General features: G+C 35.2%; 1 protein-coding gene across 2 annotated transcripts in view; it reads right to left on the reverse strand.

The window, feature by feature from the left end:
- Positions 1 to 11,658: 11,658 nt before the first annotated feature.
- PIBF1 (progesterone immunomodulatory binding factor 1) overlaps positions 11,659 to 22,087 on the reverse strand; it is a 131,542-nt gene continuing 121,113 nt past the window's right edge. For both annotated transcript variants that reach the window (XM_064504766.1, XM_064504765.1), the window contains 2 exons: positions 21,573 to 21,752; positions 11,659 to 19,331 (listed from right to left, as the gene is read on the reverse strand). In XM_064504766.1, the coding sequence (XP_064360836.1) occupies positions 19,275 to 19,331; positions 21,573 to 21,752 (237 nt within the window). In that variant the 3' untranslated portion in view covers positions 11,659 to 19,274. The remainder of the gene's footprint in view (positions 19,332 to 21,572; positions 21,753 to 22,087) is intronic.

Below are 22,087 nucleotides of genomic sequence, written 5' to 3' on the forward strand. Positions count from 1 at the left end.
ATAATTTTTGTATCCCTTTTGCATCCTTTTTTTTCCAAAGACTCCTCACTGATATTTTTTTCCCATTCCACCTTAAAACTAGGTGTATTAACAAACAGATTTTAAAACCCCGTTTTGTTTTTCTGTGTGAATGCCCTTCATGTAACCCTGTTTAAACCCAGATAGACTTCAAACTATGATTGTGACCCCCTGAAATGACAGATTCAATACAAAGTGCTCTCTTAACACTTGCAAAATGGGAAACTAATAATACTGTACTATGCTATCCAGAACTTAATTCATCTGTAATTCTCCTAGAAGTCCAGAAGGAATATAGGGTTCGGCAGCATCTCATGTAGCACATATGTAAGTAACTTTCGGACATTTATGTAAATTGTACGACTGCACTAACTGAAATGTTTCTGAGACTTGCAGACTTTAATTATATGTTTTACCTCCATTTGATTAAATGAATGATAAACAGATAGTTTCAAAATTGTTTTTTTATTTTGCTTTGTTTTATATATGTACATTTATAAAGGGCCTGCTCTGGCAAACACTTTGGCAGCTTAATTAGAACAATATCGCTGAGTAAAGCTCTGTATATACTTAACATTTTCAGAAGTGGCTCTGCATGCATTTAAATTTTTTAAAAGGACATAATTAAATCTGAACTGCAAGTAAACAAATCCAGTCCCTTCTCCATGTTTTTGGGCTAATCATGGGCCCAGTCCTACAGTCTTTAGTCAAGCAACAGTCAATGGAAGATTACTAAAGAGTATACTAGTTTTAAAGGACACTTTTTATTTTAGCATTTCTACTGTCACTAACATTTAACCAGACAAGTCAGGTTAACTGTTGTTCCTGCTCAGATTCACTGTTTTATTTGATCTACACAGTGTTGCACTATTTACATTAGAGACAGTCTAAAAGAATGTTTAGATTCAGTCAAAAATGATTTGATCTCATGCTTAAATAATTTCCATTCTTATTGGATTTTATACTGCTTAAATTTTTCTTTTAAAAATTGAAAATTAATAATAAACAGCCAACTAAGAGCATCTCCTAAGTTAAGGTTTAATTAAAATGAGTTCATAATTCCTCATCAGAAAAATACAAGTTTATATTTATAATTATTTTAGAATGTTTCTATTTCTTCACTGATTTTGCAGACAGAGTTAGAAGTTTATACTTTGACAGACACATTTGCAGCAGAAAAGCGAAATGAGGTATTTTAAACCCAGCATAGTTCTGTTTATGTAAATACAAATTTCGGCAGAAGCATTTGGGAATTACTGTAAGTGATCGTTTCTCTGTAACACAGCTCTCTGAGCATCTTATAAAAGAGAACTGTTACATTATATATATATTATAATATACAATATGTAGAATATATGATAGAATATATATGTAAGAAACATATATATGCCTATGTTATAGAATATAGAATAAAAACATAAAGATTATTGTCCAACCAAGCAAAAAAGGGAAATAAAATGTTTAATGATAAGCACCTACAGCTGAACATATGAAGAACACCTTGCTATGTATTTAGTCACTCATGAGAGAAACGCAATACTCTGCACTTCAAAGACCATTACCAGGTTTAATAAAAAAGGGTTAAATTTTCTGACACTATTTAAATGCTCCAGGTTCGGAGCGGGCAAGGATCCAGACATTCTGAATGAATGTAGACTCAATTACTTTGAACTCTCTTGTTCTTTGCATTCCTCTTTGCTTAGTAGTGCTATACACATTAGGGGAGACAGGAGAAAACAAGAACAAATGTCAAGTTCCAGGCAGTTGGAAGCTTGGCAGTGGTGTATCACTGCACTGCCTTGTGGGAGAGTGGTTGGGAGCAAAAGAGTTCAGGGTGGGTGGAATGGAGGAGGAGAAGTATACAGGCCCTCTTTTCTTCCTAATTCATAGGCTACACGAGATGTAACTTGAGGGAAGACTGGGCACTGTCCTTGTGAGGAGCTAAAGTGCCAGAATTTAGGGGAACTTAAACATGTGCACTATTTGGAGAGAGGGAAGGATTTGAAAGACATGGATAAATTGATTCATAATGATGAGCTGGACTTTAAGCCGTACTAAGAGTTCTGATAATAATTTCAAGAGCTGTTAGCACATTCAGAGATCTGTCCTGAATCAGCAATATCCACTTCATGTTTTCATGTCAACTAACTAGAGAAGTGGAAATAAATACTCCACTTGCAAAATCAGTAGTCATCTGTACTTTTGGCCACTCATTAGAATTGATCTCCTCAAGGGGAGAAATGATCCTCTTCTTACTTTCTGTTTTTCATAAGACAGCCAGTAGGATCCTTTTACCTCAGGAAAGTCATTTTTCTCATTCTAACTTTCCGCTGAAAACAAGATTGCACTAGCTACGAGGTAGCATCTTAGCTCATGACAGGCTTTGAGAATGTCACTTGTGCTACATAATATAGCACCACCACAATGAGGAATGTAGCAGGGTGACTTTCTGTTAAAGTGAATGTGGAAAATGGTAAAATGATAGTCTACTGCTATGTACCTTTATCGGTTGGTATTCCAGGATTAGCTTACATAGGTGTTCCCTTTTCTCCTGCAAAGGGAAGCCTGGTTGCCACTTTTCATTTCACTATCAAAAATACTATGATAGATCCTATAGAGAAAAGGATATTCTTCCTGGAATAACAAATGGCACTTCTTAATTAATTCAACCTGGCATTCCAGATTAAAAAAACCCACTACATCTTGACTTCTTTCCCCTCTAAACAATTCATTTGCCATGCAGTTCTACCTTTCTGTTGCAGTGTGCAAAGTCTTACAATCAGAAAAATATCTCTGCTTGCTCTTGGACAAGGCTTTATTGTGAAACATGTACAGAAGATGTGTTTGAATTTCCCAATCTCCCTGTATACTCTAGGACAGTTGAGTAAAAGCTTCTTCCCAGTAGAATCCTTCAGGAATTCTTTGCCATGCTGTGGGGAGTAAAGAGTACATTTTCTCCCGACCAACTTGCCTTTTTTTGTTACTGGAATTTGCACAACATGTCAGATAGAAACCTCCTGAACATAGTGACTCCAGTATCAGAGAACTGAATTCGATAGATTTTTAGAATATAAAGATATAAACCTTGCAAAACAAGCAATTCCTCTCTACTGCAGGTCAAAGGAGACTCACTAATGCAAAGCTGATAAAGACAAATATAAAACAAGTGTTGTACGCAACCTTCTCTTTTACCCAGTTAAAGATAAGGCAAAACTTTTAATTTGTACTTGAAATTTATTAAGATTAGTAAAAGCACCCAGATGCAGTTGTACTTGTGGTTTGCTTTTATCCTTTAGCTAAACATATTTTTCTTTCAATGCAAAATGAGTAAGTTAGAATAGCAGTGAAGGTTTATCACATCTAAATGAAGGCATGTAAACTTACCCACAAGTAACCTCTGAAAAAAATCATTGTAGCAACAGGTGAAGATCCTACCATGTCTGTATTTTGTGTTTTGACTTGAGTCAGTCTGCAGCATATACAGCCTAATTACAGATTAATTATATAAAAAGTTTAACTTGAGCACGTGTGTATACACTTGTATGCATCAGTCTGATTTGCTATTTATCAAGGCCAGTGCTGACTTGGCAGAACAGATGCTTCAAGATGGAAACTTCAACTGCTCATTACTTGAATTCTTGGATTAAGAATCATCAACCTGTCTGGAGGAAACGACATGTTACTCAGTAGCTGAACCAAATCTTTACTCAGATTTTAAGAAGTCTTAATAACTTCAAGTTTCTCGTGTTTCTTGGTTTCAGGTATGTATCAAATATTTTGAGCCCATCTGAGAAAAGGAAGTACATAAAAATGTTTTATTGTTTCCAGTCCAATTTTTTGACCTTTATAGGTTTAATATATGTCTGAACTTCAAACAGTTTCTTACAACAGGCCTTTCTGCGAACAACAGTTTACTGACTCATCTTTAAGACATTAGTGTATTTTCATCAGTTGTCATACAGCTTCTCAGCTCTGACTCGTTAGATAGTAGGGTCAGAAACTACAATAGCATGCTCTTTAAACATGTAATTTAATAATTTATGTACTATTAGTACAGATGGAAATATTTACATGGTGTAATTTCACAAGATTAATTAAAAATATATACTTAGAAAATCACATCTATGATTTTTGGAAAAGTGGTTTGTCTGTCACTGGGGATTTTGGTAGAAATTACCACCACTCTTTTTTCTGCCTCACCTGTGGAACACTGAAGCTACCTGTTTTTCGAGATCAAACGCTGTTGGCAGCATTTGTTAGCAGTGGGTGGTCCTGCACTGGTGTTCAACTGCTAGAATAGATGAGGCAAAATCACATTCTTTACTATTAAAGAAAGCATTTTTGGCCTCAGAGTGTTTATGCTGAAAATTTTGTTAACAAATGCTAACACTGTAAAATCGGCATACCTGCATATTTTGGCTAAAGTCTCCTGATTAGAGAAATAACATAGAATGGTTTGGGCTTTGTGAAATGCTGGTCCACCACCTGGAAGATGGAGTCTTCACGGACTCTGACACAGCAGCGGAATGGTCTGGATAAACACTTGTTTAAGAATCCCTTAGGACAATAAGGTAAGGCAATGAATACTCATTCAGAGCTAAATTCTGATGTTGAGAATAAAAATAATTAAGGGATGTGGTCAGGAAAAGTCCTTTGCTGCCTATGCTGTGTTTCCTTCAAGTAGGGAATGAAAGGATCAGCCCCTTAATCAACTGACTACAATGTGCCGAAAGAAGATTGTGGAGACTTCTGAGCATAATATCTACATAGTACCATGTGAGCAGCACTTACAGGCAGCACTAAAGGGACTCTGACTGACCACTTTCACTATGCAGAGAAGCTAATGACCCTGTCTGGCTACATTCCCTGTGATAACTGGACTAGCTTAATCAGAGCTAGAGCAGGAATCTAAATTTCAGTGTGTCATGTAGCTACACCCTTAGTGATGAAGCAGGAGAGCTTATCCTACCAGAATTAATATCTTCAGAATTTCTAAAATTAGGTAGTAAGCTCTTTAGTCAAACGGTCTTGCATCCAACATAGAAGAATCCTGCATTAGACAAGTTCATAATCATCAGATCTTAAAACTGGTAAAGAAATTAGGAGCTTTTGGTGGACATCACAAAAATGATTATTTAATCATACTGGTTGTAATCAACAGAAAAGTATAAAATACAAAGATATTGACTTGATGATTTAAAAGGAACAATTTTACAAAGCCAAAAGAAAAAGCAGGCTAAGATAGTGGTCATGAATGACCACAGTGAATAACTAGGTTGAGTATAAGTGTATTGAGGACGGGCCTCAAAGTCTACACAGATCTCACAGATCAGAAAACATGGGCAAGTTAAAACACCCCTTCTCAAAAGAACAACATCTTTATTTCAGCCACTTTACAGGGGATTTTGTTAGGCAGTTACAGATACAACAGAAAAAAAACCCCCGAGTAACAATGAATATAACCTTGACAGTAGTGATTATGGAAAAATAATATGGAGGAAAAAAGACATGTAAGGAGTCAATGACCTGCATAGAAAAGAACAGCTAAAAAGACTCTTTAAAATGTACTCTTTAAAAAGTACTAACAACTGTCTGTTGTTAGATAAAAGAGACAGAACTGTTGATAAGCATGCAGAAAAGATGGAATAAATATTCATGTGCTGTATTTGGGAAAAGAGCAGGTAATGTATTTGTATCATGTGATAATGACAAAATATTTTCCATTTCAGCAGTAATTCAAGAGTATATTAAAACAGCTAATATTAATGTTCTTAGATCAGTATGTCTGGATAACTTCACATCAAGAATTTTAAAAAAGCTGGTCAGTGAGCTTTCAGGATTAATACTTAGTAATTGTTAGAACAGTAGACATGTTCCAGAAGACAGTAAGAAAGCTAGAGTTGGGCCAATATTTAAAACAAAATGTAAATGAAATAATACAGGTAGTTATAAATTTGTATTGTGTCATTAATTCTGAGCAGCTTAATGATTATAATCAATGCAGAGATTTATTAATATAGGAGGATAATATAATTTATGCCAGTGAGTATATGCTTTGACAAAACTTTGTCAAAATAGCTTTGAATAAATTTGGTCACAAAAGATAACAGTGTTTATGCAGCACATTTCTGTTAAGTACATCACTTGATTAAGCTCAACATTTTTGACTAAACATACTAATGACAAGTCTCAACTTTTTTCAAATAGAACATTGCCAGCTTGGTGTATTTCTAATAAGGTCTTATGGGGATAGGTTCTTAATAACAAGCTATTTACTTTTTCAAAGGTGTAAAAGAAAACATGATTGCTGATAGAATTTGTTCAGGAGATTAAAGGTGCGGGAGAAATAAAAAAGAAGGCAGGAAATCTATGTGCTGAAACACAGAACCCTAGGTTGCTTGATATGTTGGGTGCTTGTAAACAGTACATATTCCAATATAGATGTGAAGACATACCTTTGTGAAAGAAGACTGTATGCACAGGATATGGGCAGTATTTTGCAGAACAGAGATCATGAAAAGGACCTGAGGTTCCTGATGGCTAGTTAGCTCAACATGAATTCCTCAGATGGCCAAGAAGGACATAAATCTAAGATGCCTACAGGTGAAACTCATGTAATCATAAAGATGTTTAACTGGCACTGATGAGAGTGTTTTACTGAAATGCTTCATCTTTTTTATATATATAGTTCAAGAGTGGGTGAAATCTGCTCTCTCACACATAGACATAGAGCTTGCACCTACTTGTAAGCGTGTAGTGAAAGTCTTTTGAGGATGCTGAGGATGCATGCCTGAACTCTGTGTATAATCAATGGAGAGGGGTAGGCATCCAGATCTAGGCAGATACTAATTCCCTCCAAATGCCTTAATTCTCTATTGATCTTGCAGTAAACTTTGGTGCTCATTTTAGGAATGCAGTTTCAGTCTTTCCTATTTACAGCCCCATTTTCTTTATTAGATACAAAAGCATATATAATGAATTTAAACTTACTGCCAATAGGCTTGCTTTTCTTAGTGACCTCTTGAAGACTCCTAGTAGTTCATAAGCACATGCGCACAGACTGATAGCTGCTGGTTTAGAAGGATCTTTTCAATAGCAACTTAAAATTTATATGCAACATAGATGGGAGCAAAAGCTTATAGGAACTGATTCTTTGAACTATCAGATAATGATGTACCAAGGCTGGAAGCTGAACGGCTAGAGCTAAACCTAGACAATTTCAATCTTGATCAGCTCTTCTAAAGTGAGTTTGCTTGAGTGTCACTGTTCATGTTCTGACAGGAGGGAATGATCATCTTTTTTAGCTAGGATTTGAGAACTACTCAAAAGTAGCTTACATACCACTAACAGCATGCACACAACAGCTTAGGAAATCCTGATTTAGAAATAAACCGATAATGTGTTTTTGCTGCTTTATTTTTGCTGTTGGGCATTCCAATTCTGTGATCTGTTCAGGGGGAGCCACCCCCAGCTCAAAGGAGCACAAAGAACTAGGTAGCAGCTCTTGTCCATTTAACAGGATGCCCCAGGGAGAAAAATCACAGTTGGAAGGAACCAGACCTTTTGCTATCAGGAACAGCAGCAGCAGCAGAATTTTCAGTCAGCCAGAGGACATTAGAATTACGACAGGGTTTTCTCTTGCTTAATGATAAGGGTAATAACTCAGATGACCATTACATTTTTTTCAACATATCCTGTAGCTTGATTGACAGTTTTTAGAAAAGAGGAAGTTTAGGAACCAGCAAGTAATTTCCAAAAATATCCATAGCAAGTACTGATTTTCCATGCATCTGCCTCAAGACTAAGAGATCTTTGAACCACACTGAGGACACATTAAACATCTTTTTCAACAAGGGGCTAAACAACTGAATGTCACTTATCAGGAAAAATAATGACACAGATTAAAAAAATCTACGTCATACTGCAGTAGAAGGGAGAGTCAGGTGTTTGAAAGGTGTTCCCCATGAAAGCTTCTGAAGGTATACTGAATTTTTCATCCCAATCACATCACGGAAGGGGAATGTCATTGTGTGACAAGACTGCTTAAAATCCTGGTCTTAGTCAAAACTCCAAAAGTCAGAGAGTGTATTTGGACTTACCACTGAAGCCAAACTCTCACTAGAACTACTGCTGCCTTTTAGTGGCCATCACAAGGTCTTAGTTGACCCATAGAAAAGTTGCAGAAACCAACAGCTCCCAATCTCAGAGATTGCAGTCCTGCACTGTTGGAAACCTAACCAGCCCTGATAAAATGCAGCTGTACAATACAACCTGTGTACAAAAACTAGTCCTATTTCCTGTTCACTTGGGGGCTTACAGAGAAGATGACTACATTCAGTTCACTGGATAGGGGAATTTCTGTATTTCTAATAGTGTACTGTAATGAAAACGCACAGCTGCATCCTCCTTCATGGTTTCTGTTTGCCTCATGATGACCTCTTCCCATCAAGGAAGCAACTATCTTCACAGTTTGTCTAGTTTCATTTAGTTAGGTAAGGCACAGTCAAAAAACAACCAATTTGCCAACACTGGAACCATCTAGAAATAAGATGACAGGGGAAACATGACAGTGATTATCAGTGATGACTCATATTCCTAGTCACAATAGGGCTTTAGAACTGACATACATGTATCCAAATGCACACACACACAAATATTCTTCTTTACAAAAGAGCAACATCAGTAATAAATCCATTAAAAAAAGTCAAATCAAATGTTACAGAAGGTGAAATCTCTAGTGATGTAGGATGCTTACAGCTCCCATATTAGTTTAGCTAACTGTATTATTTTCATAAGCTGAAGATGCATTCAATTTCACATTTCTTTAGAATGTTTTTATTTCAGTTCTCAGACATAGGCTAAATAGCATATTATGTTAAATAATATGCTACATAGGTATAATTTATGCAACTAATATTGCTTCTTTCATGATTTTCTGCCTTTCTCAAAAATATTTAGAACCTGATTCAGAGAAGTAAGTAATTTTTTAAAGAGAAAAACATTAAACACTTTGTTAAAATATTGGCACTTGCGACTTCAAGTATTATTCAGATTATTTTCTACAAATCATGTTGGGAAAACATAGCAATAAAATATTAAGTAAAATACTAAGCCCAGCTTTATTACAGTATTATTTGAAGAATATTTATTTATCCAGTTATATTTAAAGATATTTATTTTCCAAAAAGAGAGATTTAAATTGCAGTCATCTATGTTACAACCAGCATAGCTGGAGTTTCCACTTGTAATATATTACTCACTTTTAAAAAGTTCACTTTTTCATCATTTCTTTCTTCCTGAAAACATTTTATTGTAGTATTAAAAAAGAAAAAAATAAAAAGAAGAAATGCTTGCTCTGAGAACAAGGAATCAGATGAAAAAGCTTTCCCCATTTTAACAATATTTTGTTAAAGATTTTTTTTACAGGAGCTGCTCTAGATCAAAATGTTCACGTTAGAATATTCACATTTGGCCTATAACTGTCATTGTTGCTGGATGACTAAATTAAAATCTGGTCTAGGTCTATTGTTTTATAGTATGGAAAACTGCAGTTCATGAGTGTATAGTCCATTTCAAATAGTGTTTATCTGACTGGTTTATAACATGCTCAGTTAAGTTATAGAGCCAGCTTATGCATAAAAACATAAATAATTTGGCAAGTTGGATGAGGCAAGACTTTAACCACACATGTCTCAATCACTGTGCTCCTTGAAAGATGTAAGTAAGATAAAGGAGAGGAGTAGCTGATTCAATCTTCTAACACAGCAAAGCTTCTTTCTCTCTAGATTGCATATTGATAACTTGATAGAGTAACAAAATACAAAGCTTTTTTCGTGATTAGAAAACCTTGCTTCTGTGCAATTAAAGGGTAAGGCATAATGATTTATAAATCTGGCACAGAGGAAGGGGTACAAAGTACCATAAAGTACTACAGAGTCACATGTAACCTGTAAAAAAAAAGCTGTTATTTTATTGAGAAACAAACTAATAATAAAATGCATATATTGGCAGGAACAGGATAAAAATCACACCTTGTTCTGTATGTTTTATTTTCAAGTGCTTTATCATGCAGTGGTACAGTTTTCCAAACTTTAGATTTTGTATTCAGATGTTGCTTTACTGGAAAGAGAAAGAAGGAAAAGTGGAAGGGACAAAGAGCGTGGTAACCGTTTTCCTTCTGCTTCATGTTAGCATTGCCAGTTCACATTAACACAGCAGGATGCAATTGCACAAACTGTCTTTCATCAATACACATCTGCATCCATCCCTGTTATTTTAAATCTTATATTAAAACACTTATGTAAACACAGGGAAAATCACCTGTGAGATAATTATTAATCACAGTAGGATTACATCATTGGTGAGCTTGGTCCACAGTGTTCTATCTGCAGAAGCATTTTGCAATGATCCATTGCAGCACTTCAAATCCAGGTGATGTTATTTATAGTACGAAACAGTGGCAGTAGGCTTTCCTGGTATCTAATTTAGGAAGAATAAAAAAAGCTCTATGTTCTTCAACCCAAGGACATTGTGGTACTATTAAACTAGTCTCACATCAGTGTTCTTTTCCTCTGCTTTGAAGGCAGAAGGAGTAATGCTAATGGAAAGCTAAGTAATCAACACAGTGGCCAAAGAAGTTGCCTATTCACACTGAATTACACAACTTAAGGAATTCCCCTTTACAAATATTTTGTAAATATTACTGCATTATGTTTTTAAATACCCACCCTTTCTCAATTGCTATGGACCCATAATTCACTGAATTAAATTAAATCTACTCTTACTGGCAACCTAAAAATGAAAAGTACTAAGCTTTGCAAGAGCTGAGTGTTGAAGTAGTCACGATATCCACACTTTCTACGATGTATTCCAGGTTTCTTATATATTTCATAAAGTTAGGTGCCTAAGAATGGGATGTGCTTCATATAGCCTATAGGAGGTACTTCGGCCTAATAGATTGAAAACTCTAAATTTTGTCTTAGCTGTTTCTTTCCAAAGCTGAAGAGTCATTCCTTTCTTCAGAAATGCCTCCGTCATTCTTTTGTCCAAAAGTTAACTTTTGAGAACACTCAAGGGGAATAACCGGGTTCCAGGGAACTAGAAAAAAAATGTCCTACATAACCAGTGTGGCTACTGTAGAGCACTGTGAAGCCGAAATCTTTGCCAGTTCCTTCTGTGTAGACTGTTCCACTATGTATTCAGGTATCCCTTGTAAAGGAAGGTATTGAACATAAGCACCACCTATCATTTAGTGCCTAGAATAGTGTTTCTAAAAAGACGTGGGTTCCAGCTTCTGGTCCAATAAATACTGAGACATGTTGAGGATCACACCTGTTCGTATTGCCAAACCCCATGTATTTCATACAGAGTGAAACCTGTTGCTGCTGTCATCTCCTTACCTGCAGCCTAGTAATAGGACTTGTCATTGTCACAACTATGACAATTCTAGGTGTTCACTGAGAGTGTAGACATATCTGTACTTCTGGTACCTCCATGGTTTAAAGGCAGTAAAGCAGAGTTTTAAGAACCTTGCAGTTACATTTTTCTGTCTTCAAAAGTAAAATCTGAATAATAAGAACAGAGAAAATCCCTTAAGTGAAAGAATATGTGAATAAAAACAAAAACAGCTGAGAAGATGGATAGGTATAAAAAAACACAGGTATTTTTATTTCCATAGACATCCAATGAATCTGAAAGTTTGCAAATTACAGATACTGGACATTTATATGAAAATTAGGACTATCATTCAGATCAGTAAACATAACGTTGTCTACTGTTGGCCCACAGGAACTTTGCACCTTTCTGTCATGAACCTGTAAACTCTTGGAGACAGGACAGTGGATGAGATAAACCCACAAAAATGATGCAGTACAGTATCCTTTATATTTTTAATTAAAATTAATGTTAAGATATCTTATTTTCATTTCATTCATAACCATAAGCAACATAAACATTGTTTTTCACAGAAAAAATGCTTTGTAAAAAACTACATTCCCTTAAATTTATGTTTAAAATGTATACATCATATATATAATATTTTGCTTTACAACTACAGAAGAACAACAGCAAATTATCAGGGAAGATTCCTGATGTTACAGCTAGAAACATGAGAACTTTACATCATTTGTCTCTCTGCAATTGCACAGTTTTAACAGACTGAAAATAATCTGTACTTCTTTTCAGGTCATTCACAACTATGAGAATTGTTATCAATGTGTAAAAATGTTTGACAAAGGTTTCAGCCTGTACAGATCTGAAATGGCATGTCAGAATGAAAACCCACTATATTTCATAAGATTGGGTATTCTGTTTTCATTGACAACAGATCTTATCAGCTGATTTAGGTTTCAGAGTCTCCATTGTGTAGAAGGGCACCCTACCTGTGCATTAAGATTAGCCAGTAGAGATATTACAGAGTAGAGAAAGGAAGGTAAGCTCCCTCCTGCTGTTAGTAAACACTATTATTGTTCTCCATCCCCTGGTGAATGGAACAAATGCAATTCTGCAAAGTTAATTACTGCAATAATGAAGGAAACAACACAAAATGACAAGGAATGTGCTAATTCAGTAAGACTCGAGTCATTGACATATTGTTCTCTTTATTGCTTGTTGCCACTTTCAAGCACGTAGCACTATACTCATAAATACTGAGTAGATTTCTGAGACTTACTGTTTAAATAGTAAGTTAATAAAATAAAGATTAATGTGTAAGCAGAGATCCTTAATCATTTTTAAGTGTCGCCTGATCAATACCTGCAATCTGAATACAGATCTCTGAAGACATATCAAAAAGAAAGGATTTAACCCTCCTTGCAGGACTTGCAGAATGTTGACTTTCAAATATCTAAGGGTGAAGATTCAATAGAGTTTTATTTATACATCAAAATTATTTAACCCCCATAAAGGAGAGAGGAGAGAAATGGGAGGAACAGACTGCACTAAGTATTGCATTTTTTCCTTATACTTTCCACAGGATCACAGAAAAGATGAGTGATATCAGTTTATGTGTGAACATCTTAAACACAGCTCCAGATGACGACTTGTGAATTTCCATTTACATGGCTTCACTGGTACTGGCAACTGTGTACTTGAAAATCATATGCCTGTGAAATGCAGAGTGACAAGTCTCCTGTATGTGCAGCACTACACCAGTGACGGGGAGCATTAGAAAGTTTGGGCACAGAAATGACTATCCCTCCAGTTCTGACAGAGAACTCAGTGGGAATATTTCCAACTCTTTCTTTTAGAAAGAGCCTCTGAACTTAGGGAATAGTCCTGTTTAAAATTCACATATAAATTCTTGAGGACAACTTCCTCACAAAAGTCAAGCATTACATTGCTGCCTAATAACGACACATATAGAAACAAATTCTTCTAAAGATCTGAATAAGGAAGCAAAAGAGAAAGTCTTGCACGCTGCACTATGTATCTATCTCTAGAATGACGATAGAAGGGAGCACTGGGAATTGCTAACAGTTTCAGCTGCAACACTGAATAATCTAAGTAATCCTTCTTCTATTTAACCAAGAAGGAAAAATGAAAAGACTTTCATTGAAATGCAGTCATAAATTCCATCCATAAGACTTTTCCTGCAATTACGTTACATTTACTGATCCACTACTCCTTAAAAGAAGCATTAACACAAAGACTTCAATTATTCATGGTCAAACAAAGTTGATTCTATTGCTTCAATCAAAGCCGCGTTCTCTTTTACAGTGGTTATTTCTGCAGTATCTTCAAAAGGGGCTCACAATCTATGAAAACATGTAAGTTTCTGAGTAAAAGCTATTTCCACGATCAGTCCTAACTTTTTATATTTAATACTTCTGCCATTTCCCACTTTCACAGGGATGAAATTTGGTTTTTCTTTTGCCTCCTTCATCCTTTAAAAGGAAAGTTAATTAAAATTCACCATTTATTTGAACACAGTTCCAATGTCCTGACAAAAAGGAGTCTCTCTTAAAAAAAGAAAAAGAAAAGCAAAATACAGGTATTTATGGTCAACTGAGATCTATTTACTATTGTGCAAAACTTATCACTGAGTAAAGAAACCTCAAGGAACTCTACAAAAATGACCTTTGTGGAACAAAGCTGATGCTTTTCATGCTCTCAGCAGAGGGCTTAAAGAGCTGCAGAGGAGATACACAGGGTCTAAACATCTGAGAAGAGCTCTAGCTACTTCTACTCTGAGTGCTAAGAATTTCTGCAGTATTCCTCCCACTCTTCCATAATTCCCGACTGTTGCCCATTTCCTCTGGCAACATTGTCCCACCACGAGTTAGCACCTAGTACTGTTGCTGACTGCTGCCCAGCTTCACTCTGAAATACCCTAACTGCCTTATTAAGCTATGGAAGCATGCATTTTAAAGGTCAAGAGTTCCAATCAATCCTGGGAATTTTAAGAAGGGGATAATATTTTCCAAAGACACTAAGCAAAACTTGATCTTCTAGAGGTACTTGTTTCATTTTCAAAGGTCAAGAATGATTACAGATCCTCTATATTCTTTGGTATAAGAAAATACTAGGGATACATTTCTTTGACTTAGTAAAGTCTGGCATGTGTTCTATTAAACATAATGTTAACAGGGAGATAAATTCTTCCCTCAGTAGACCTCTCCAATGAGAGTAACGAGTATGAAAGATATGAGAGAATGGTACAGACAAACTGTTCTGTATAAATTTGTTTTCATGTAAAAAACGTGGAACAGGTTGACAATTGACTGAGGCATCTAAATAACTACTTCTTCAAAAAGTAATAAATTGTTTCTAGAAATTCATGTTTTCTAGTCTTCTACCAAAAGTGCTCCTGCAAAGATGTGGAAGTTAATGAATGCATACCAGGAACAGAAAAATTCCACCTGATTGTCTTGCTGATGTGAGAGGTTTAGTAGAGTTAGTCTTTCCTTTTGCTGGAACTAGATGTCATACAAAAAGATAAGTGAAACTGAAAACACTAGTGAAAGTGAGAAGGCAACAAATCTTATCCAAGAGATACTCACAAATATTCAGACAACTAATATTTAAATTTACAATCATTCCTCTTTTCCAAGGTTTCATCACTATTTTCTATAGACTGCTTTGAAGGGAAGAAAAGCTACAAATCCCAATTACATAGCATTTATTTGCACACATGATATTTAGAAACAACACCACCAAAGAAATTTGACCACAGGATTCAGCAAACAAGCCTTAAGAGAGTTTAGCTCCTTATTAAAGAAAGCATTTTCATGTTTTCGATTTTTTTCCCAGATCATGCCATTTCCTTGGTGATTTAGAAGCTACTTTGCTTCCAGCAAAAGATGGAAATGCGAGAGAGCAATTATACTGTAAAAAGAAAAAAAAATCCTAATCTGCTCTAAACTGACGGTCCTTCCTTCTTTTTAATTCAACCCATATACTTATGAAACTTAACACTTGAGTAACACCAACTTAATGTACCAAGAAATGTAATACAGGATGGACATTTTTCTTTCTTTGCTCTCTTTGGGTTGAAAAAGAGGAACTGTGGATGATTATGTGGGTTGGGCACTTCAGTCACAAGTTGCTTACATGCATGACTACCCTTAGAAATGCCTCTTTACCTCATTATTTTTGACTCACAGATCATGGACACAAGACCTTCTACAACGGGAAACTGCAAAGACCATTTCATGAAGAAGAATTCAGGAATAATTCATTTGACAACTATGTTTGTGGGAAATAACATCAGTAAAAATGCTGTACAGGTAATGCAACTGAACCTTTTCATTACTTAAAGAGCAAGAAGGTTCATTAATTTTTGCTGTAGGGCATTTCACATTTGAATAGTTATATTTAAGTGACATTCTAGCTTTCACATGAAAAGGTTAGAAGGTCTCCTCCTAGATAATTAACTATAGCCTTAGCGTTGAATGAAGAGACATGAAAAATACAAAGTCTTCAACTGCAAAAAAATTTACACATTGAACAGATTTGAACAAAGACTACATGAGTTAAACGAATCTGCTGACAGAAGTTTATACTATCTATGTATGAAAAAACCTGACTTTCATGTTTCCAAATTTTAAATTGGAGCTTATTAGCAGTTTTCCAAAAAAACCCTTTTTCTGTTAGAATTTACCAGAAATCAGCCTAATTTTCTGTCAGCTTTCCTAGAAAATCAGGTTGCCTGGAAGACACACTATTTTACAAAGCATATTTCATTCTAGAAACATCAAAACATTCTTGCACATTGCATTTCCATGGAAGAGTTACAAATTTTGTGTCTATTGGCTGTGGAGAAGTAAATTAATATCACTACCTGAAATGAGTAAAAACATTATGACAGAATAATTTAGGTTGGAAGGAAATTTTGAAAGTCAATCATCTAGTTCAACCCCCTGATCAACAAGGTCCAATTAGATCAGGTTGCTCAGAACTTTGTCCAATTGAATTTTGAGTATCTCCAAGGATGGAGATTCCACCACCTCTCTGGGCAGCCCATTCCAGTGTCTGACCACCCTCCCTCATAGTAAAAACATTTTTCATAATAGCCAGTTGAAATTTCCAGTGTTTCAAATCCATTCCAAATTCCATTGCTTCTTGTTCTATCACTATGCACCTCTGAGAAGAGTCTGGCTCTGTTGTCTCTCTACTATTCCGTTAGGTAGTTGAAGAAAAAGATCCCCTTGCAGCCCTCTCTTCTTAAGGCTGAAGCCCAGTTCTTGCAGCCTCTCCTTTATGTCATATGCTACAGCCCTGACCATCCAGGTGGACCTCTGCTGGACTTGCTCCAATATGTCAATGTCTTTCTTCAGTGAGGGAGCCCAAAACTGCACACTGCATTCCACATGTGGTCTCACAGGTGCCGAATGGAGGGGAATATTTACTTTCCTTGACCTTCTTTTTCACACAGCCCAGGATGTGGTTGGCCTAGCTTGCTGCAAGGGTGTATTGCTGACTCATGTTCAACATTTTGTCCACCAGGAGCCTGAGGTCTTTTCCTGCCAAGCTGCTTTCCAGCTAGTTGGCCCCCATCCTGTACTGATGCACTGGGTTATTCCACCCCAGATGTGGGACTCTGTATTTGCTTTTGTTGAACTTCATGAGGTGCTTGTCTACCCATTTTTCCAGCTTGTCAAGGTCCCTTGAAACAGCAGCCCTGCCCCCACTGTATAGACTACTCCCTCAAATTTGGTATTGTCTTTGAAGTTGCTCAGGGATGCTAGTATGCTATGGGATGCTAGTATACTATGGCAGAGTTCTACCAGCTGGACTTTGCACTGCTGATCACAATTCCTTAAGCCTAGCAGTTCAGCCAATTTTCTACCCACCTTATAGTCCATATGTCATCAGTTTGGCTATAAGAATACTATGAGAGAACAAATGTGAATACTTAGACTCCAGCTAGTCTCTTACTTAAAATAGTTAGCAATCCTTCTAGATAATACAATTTATAGACCATTGGGTGATAACAGACAAACAGGACAGTCTGAGAAGTTAAGCTAGGGACAGTGAATAATAAGAAGTACTTATTATAAAATTACAAAATTCATATCTGCAATATGGGATTTTCACCTGAAAAACAAAAACTTTTAATGATTTAATTCATGTAAAAATATAAATTACATAAAAACCTGGACTTCATGATACCAAGGTTAATCCAGGAATGCCTGTACAGATAGATTTCTGAGCCCAAAGATCTGTGTATTTTTTTTCCAGGGAACGCAAGTCTAATAAGGTATAACTCCTGCCTGCATACTCTGCCTTCTTCATTCAAAGCATCAAAATTTTAATCCTGTGATATGCTTTAGCACATAAACCTGTTTGGCATTCAAAATATTTATCACTTCAGTAGTATCTTTTTTCCCCATATGTATCCAATTTTGATCAAAAGATGAAACAGAATACAAGTGTACTCCATATTTTTTGTACATGCTAATTAAAGCTGAGTATTCATGACTTTTCATTTGTTTATTTTTGGGAGTAAATAAAATTTATTTTACTAACTATTTACATTTCTGAAACAATATCAGAAGTTACTCTCTCACTAGTCATTATTAAACTAACAATTAACTACAGCTATGCAGTATGCAGTGCTGGTGCTTTTATCTCATTCTCCTAGAATTAGAAAAAAATATAAAGAAATTGAAGCTCACCTGGAATAAAAGAAGTATTGCTTTGCTTCAGGCTGCTGTTTGGAAAATGGAGAAAGGCATATCTAGGAATTACAAGCTTGATATAGCTCAGTATTTATATATAGTAAGCAGTTATAGTTCATGTCCAGAAAGGACCAATGAATCAGTTGCAGAGATGCTGGCAGGCAAAGAGGGAAGTGAAAAAACGGAGCTTCCTCTAGCATGTAAATCTGAGCAATATTTTCAGTGTACAGTCACTTTCTGAGCAATATTTTCAGTGTACAGTCACTTCCAACAATCCCACCTATTTATGTTATATATAAAATTTAGCCTAAGCAATCAGAGGTGCTTTAAAATGGTTTGTATTATTAGAGACTTTTGCTATAGACTAAACATGTGGTGTAATGGAATGAATAAATGGATGGCATTCTTGGAAGATGGTTCTTATTTTGATACAATCAAAAATGGCAAATTACCTATTTCACCTTTACACAACTATGACACACATCAAAGTTCTATCATTGCTTTTACACTGTCGTAACTAGACTGGAGCAAGTGTATCTAGCCCATAAAGTATCTGAGCTGATAATCAGGCTATATTTTATTGCTTTTTCAGAAGACTTTTAATGACTGCTTGGTAAAAAAGAAAAAGAAAGACAGAACTACAGGACTGATTAGGATTTTATATTTTTTTCACCTGACATGAATTTCCTTTATTGAAAGTCGGATATAGTCTGATGCTAACTCATGTATATTTCTTAAATTTCTATGAGACAGAATAGTTGCAAGGAATTTGGCATGAAATACGGTGTCCAAGAAAAACAATATAAAAAAGCTGAAATATGCATTCATTTGAACACTCTGAATAAAAAGCCCTTAATAGCCCATGTTACAAATGCATATACTATGTTAGCATTTATTTATCTTTTTTAATTCAAATATATGTTAGTAAAATCATTACATGCATTATTTCCACACACTTTATTCACATGACACATCTAAAAATTATTTTAAGAAGCATAAGACTGTTTTACAGGTATAAAAGTATAGTTGAAAATAAAACAATTGTTTGCCTTTATGGTAACAAGGACATGATTATGGTGAAAATATCTTCAAAGAAAAATTCCCCCAAAGGTTATCTTGAATAATTTTGGAAAAGTGTTAAGCTGATGTTTTCTGCTGCAGTTTCCTGTACCATACGGGTGCCTCCTTGTTTGTCTGTGAAATAAAGAATTTTTTAATTGTGATACAGAATGGAAGTCAGGAGAAAAACATGCCATCTACACTGAAGCCTCTTTTTCACACTGATAATTGAGAGCTTTGCTTTAAATGCCTATTTTTATTTTCAATTTATTTGAATTTTACTATGTATTTACACTGAAACTTCCCTATTTCTAGGTTATGAAAAGCAGATTGTACAGTCAGAACTAAATGATTTAATTCTTTTAAAATATCACAATGAAAACATGCATGAACTGTACCATAAATAGCTTTCATTCTAAATTGCATCATACCATTTGAAAATGGGAGAGAATCTGGAAAAGAGATCTTAATATCTCTAGGTATACCATAACCGACCAATACTTTATGCAAGAATATAGTGCTAAAAAAGTTAAAATTCAAAATAAAAGAATTCTGCAGTTTTCTGATAGTGTAGAATGTATTTTAATTGCAGAGAATTATTCGTGAGTAACTTCTTGCCTTCATAGTCCTATGGGCTACTGCTGCACAGTCAGGATTGCACAACATTTCTGTGGCAGTTTCAGTGGATGTTTATATAGAGACATGAAATTAAAATAGTGAAGGAGGAACAACGTAAAAACAATTCTGCTCTCAAGGTTGGGTATAATCTCTTGCTTTGATGTGTAATGTCTCTTTTGCCTGTTGCCCCTAAACTTGTCTCTTTCTAGTTCTGCTTTCTATCTGCTTTCTATTCTTTCTTTTCCTCAAAGACTTAATAACCAGACAATGTCCAATCTACTTTAGTCTGCTGGATCTTATTGTTGCGGCTCCTCATCACATTTTTATCTCCACCTTTACCTCATATTCAAGGTTTCAGTTAAAAAAGTCAGTCTGCTTTATTTGTCTAAATTTAAAAAAACCTAGAAATTGGCCAAAATAAGGCAGGATTTTCACAGGACTATTAACCTCTCTCCCTACCTAATAAGAAACCCTGCCATCTGTCCATTTTCATTTCCCTACTCTAAGCTCTGAAAATGCTAGTTTTTCAAAGAAAATTTGGTCAGAATTTTTAAATGTAAAGATGTTTTTTCCTAGATACACACAACCTAATTGTTAGTTAAAATTCTGGCTCTGTTTTAGATCATTAAATAGCTCTGTCAAAGAAAAAGTTTGGACATTATGGATGATTTGGCACTACCAAAAGGATTATGGATAAGAGAGCATTACATTTGTCTCTCTTACCTCTGAACAGTCTCACAACACTATCCAAGCATGTTTTGCACTCCTGAAATCCCCATATGCCTTCACATTGCACCCAGGAGATGCAACTACCCCCTATATTTTGCACTGTAAGAACAATATTCTGATGTGCTGCAATACAAACCTCACATTACTGAAGACGCTTTGAAATCTAAAAAGCTCTCCACAAAAAAATAATGATACTTTTGAACCACAGCAGTACCATATGGATCCCAGGGAAAAGTCAGGGGTCAAATGCCACACAGCGTGGATACAAAGAGCCTACTCTAGAACAAGGTAGCCTCAAGCAGTGTGAACTCAAGTCATGATTTGATCTGTGACTCAGCATTGGTCCTTATCCCTCTTAAATTTTTCAGTTTAGGACAGCCATACTGAAAAAAACTTCTGAACTGTTTTCCTGAAGCTTTCATATAACAAAGATTACTAAAGGCATTAATAAGCTAATACAATGAATACTAAAAGCAGACAACTTGAGGTATTTAAATCTAAGCATTTAGTTTCTAAAGGTATAAAAGAATTGTTTTAGTATTTAATATCAGGCATCCTTAATAACACAGGTGATATCAATCCTGGGCATGTATGTGAATACTAATATACATAAGTATATTTATTTCTTAATTCCTGCTCCACTACATATAAATACATATATATACACATGCTCAACTCGTACATGTTCAGGGAGATTTAAAATTGTATGTATACTCTGTGGATACCTTTACCTGTTAAAATATTTGATATGTCAAAATTGTTTTTGCTATCGAATCTTAATTCTATAATAATTGCATTTTTAAAAAATTCTCGTTTATTGTGAACTTAAGATGTAGAAACAGCTGAACAGCAAAATAACTTCTTAAACACAGCAATTTATCTCAACATTGACCATTACCATAAAGAGCAAAAAAATTTCAGCTGAATTATGTACCTTCTTGAACTATGAGCCCACCTTTTTCTTTTTAAAAAATGAGCAAAAATAATCAAAAAAACCTTTATGTCACTTTCTTTAATTATAGTACTTACAAATAATGTCGGCTTAGGTGTAAATACATTTTCTTCTTCATGTTCTGGCAGCAGTTTTACCGAAGGACTTGATTTGCTTTTTGCAGTCACACTTTTTACATCAGTATGAGACTGAGGTAAATTTTGTTCATAGCATTTACCTTGTAGACTAATTAAAACCTGTTTCATTACTGCTAGTTCCTGTAAAATGACAAAAGGCAATGCTAAGTTATTCAGTAAAATTACATCTGAGCCTATTAAAATGATTATTTGTTAATAATGAATTTATATTCACCAAACTAATGTTCTAAATGGCTCTGTAACTGTAACAAAAATGATCATTTGCTTGCCATTGTTAATGATTACTAATTAAACACTAATAAAAGGAACATAGTAAAAAAGGCACACAAGATTTATACAACTCAAATTTTGTAATGTTTAAATGCTGTAAAAGATAATATTCATCATGCATTAAGGAACCCACTATGTGCTTTTAATTTATGCTTCCATTTAATGTAAAATAAATCTTTTGTACT

The sequence above is a fragment of the Dromaius novaehollandiae genome, chromosome 1 (assembly GCF_036370855.1).
Source record: "Dromaius novaehollandiae isolate bDroNov1 chromosome 1, bDroNov1.hap1, whole genome shotgun sequence".
Lineage (NCBI taxonomy): Eukaryota > Metazoa > Chordata > Aves > Casuariiformes > Dromaiidae > Dromaius > Dromaius novaehollandiae.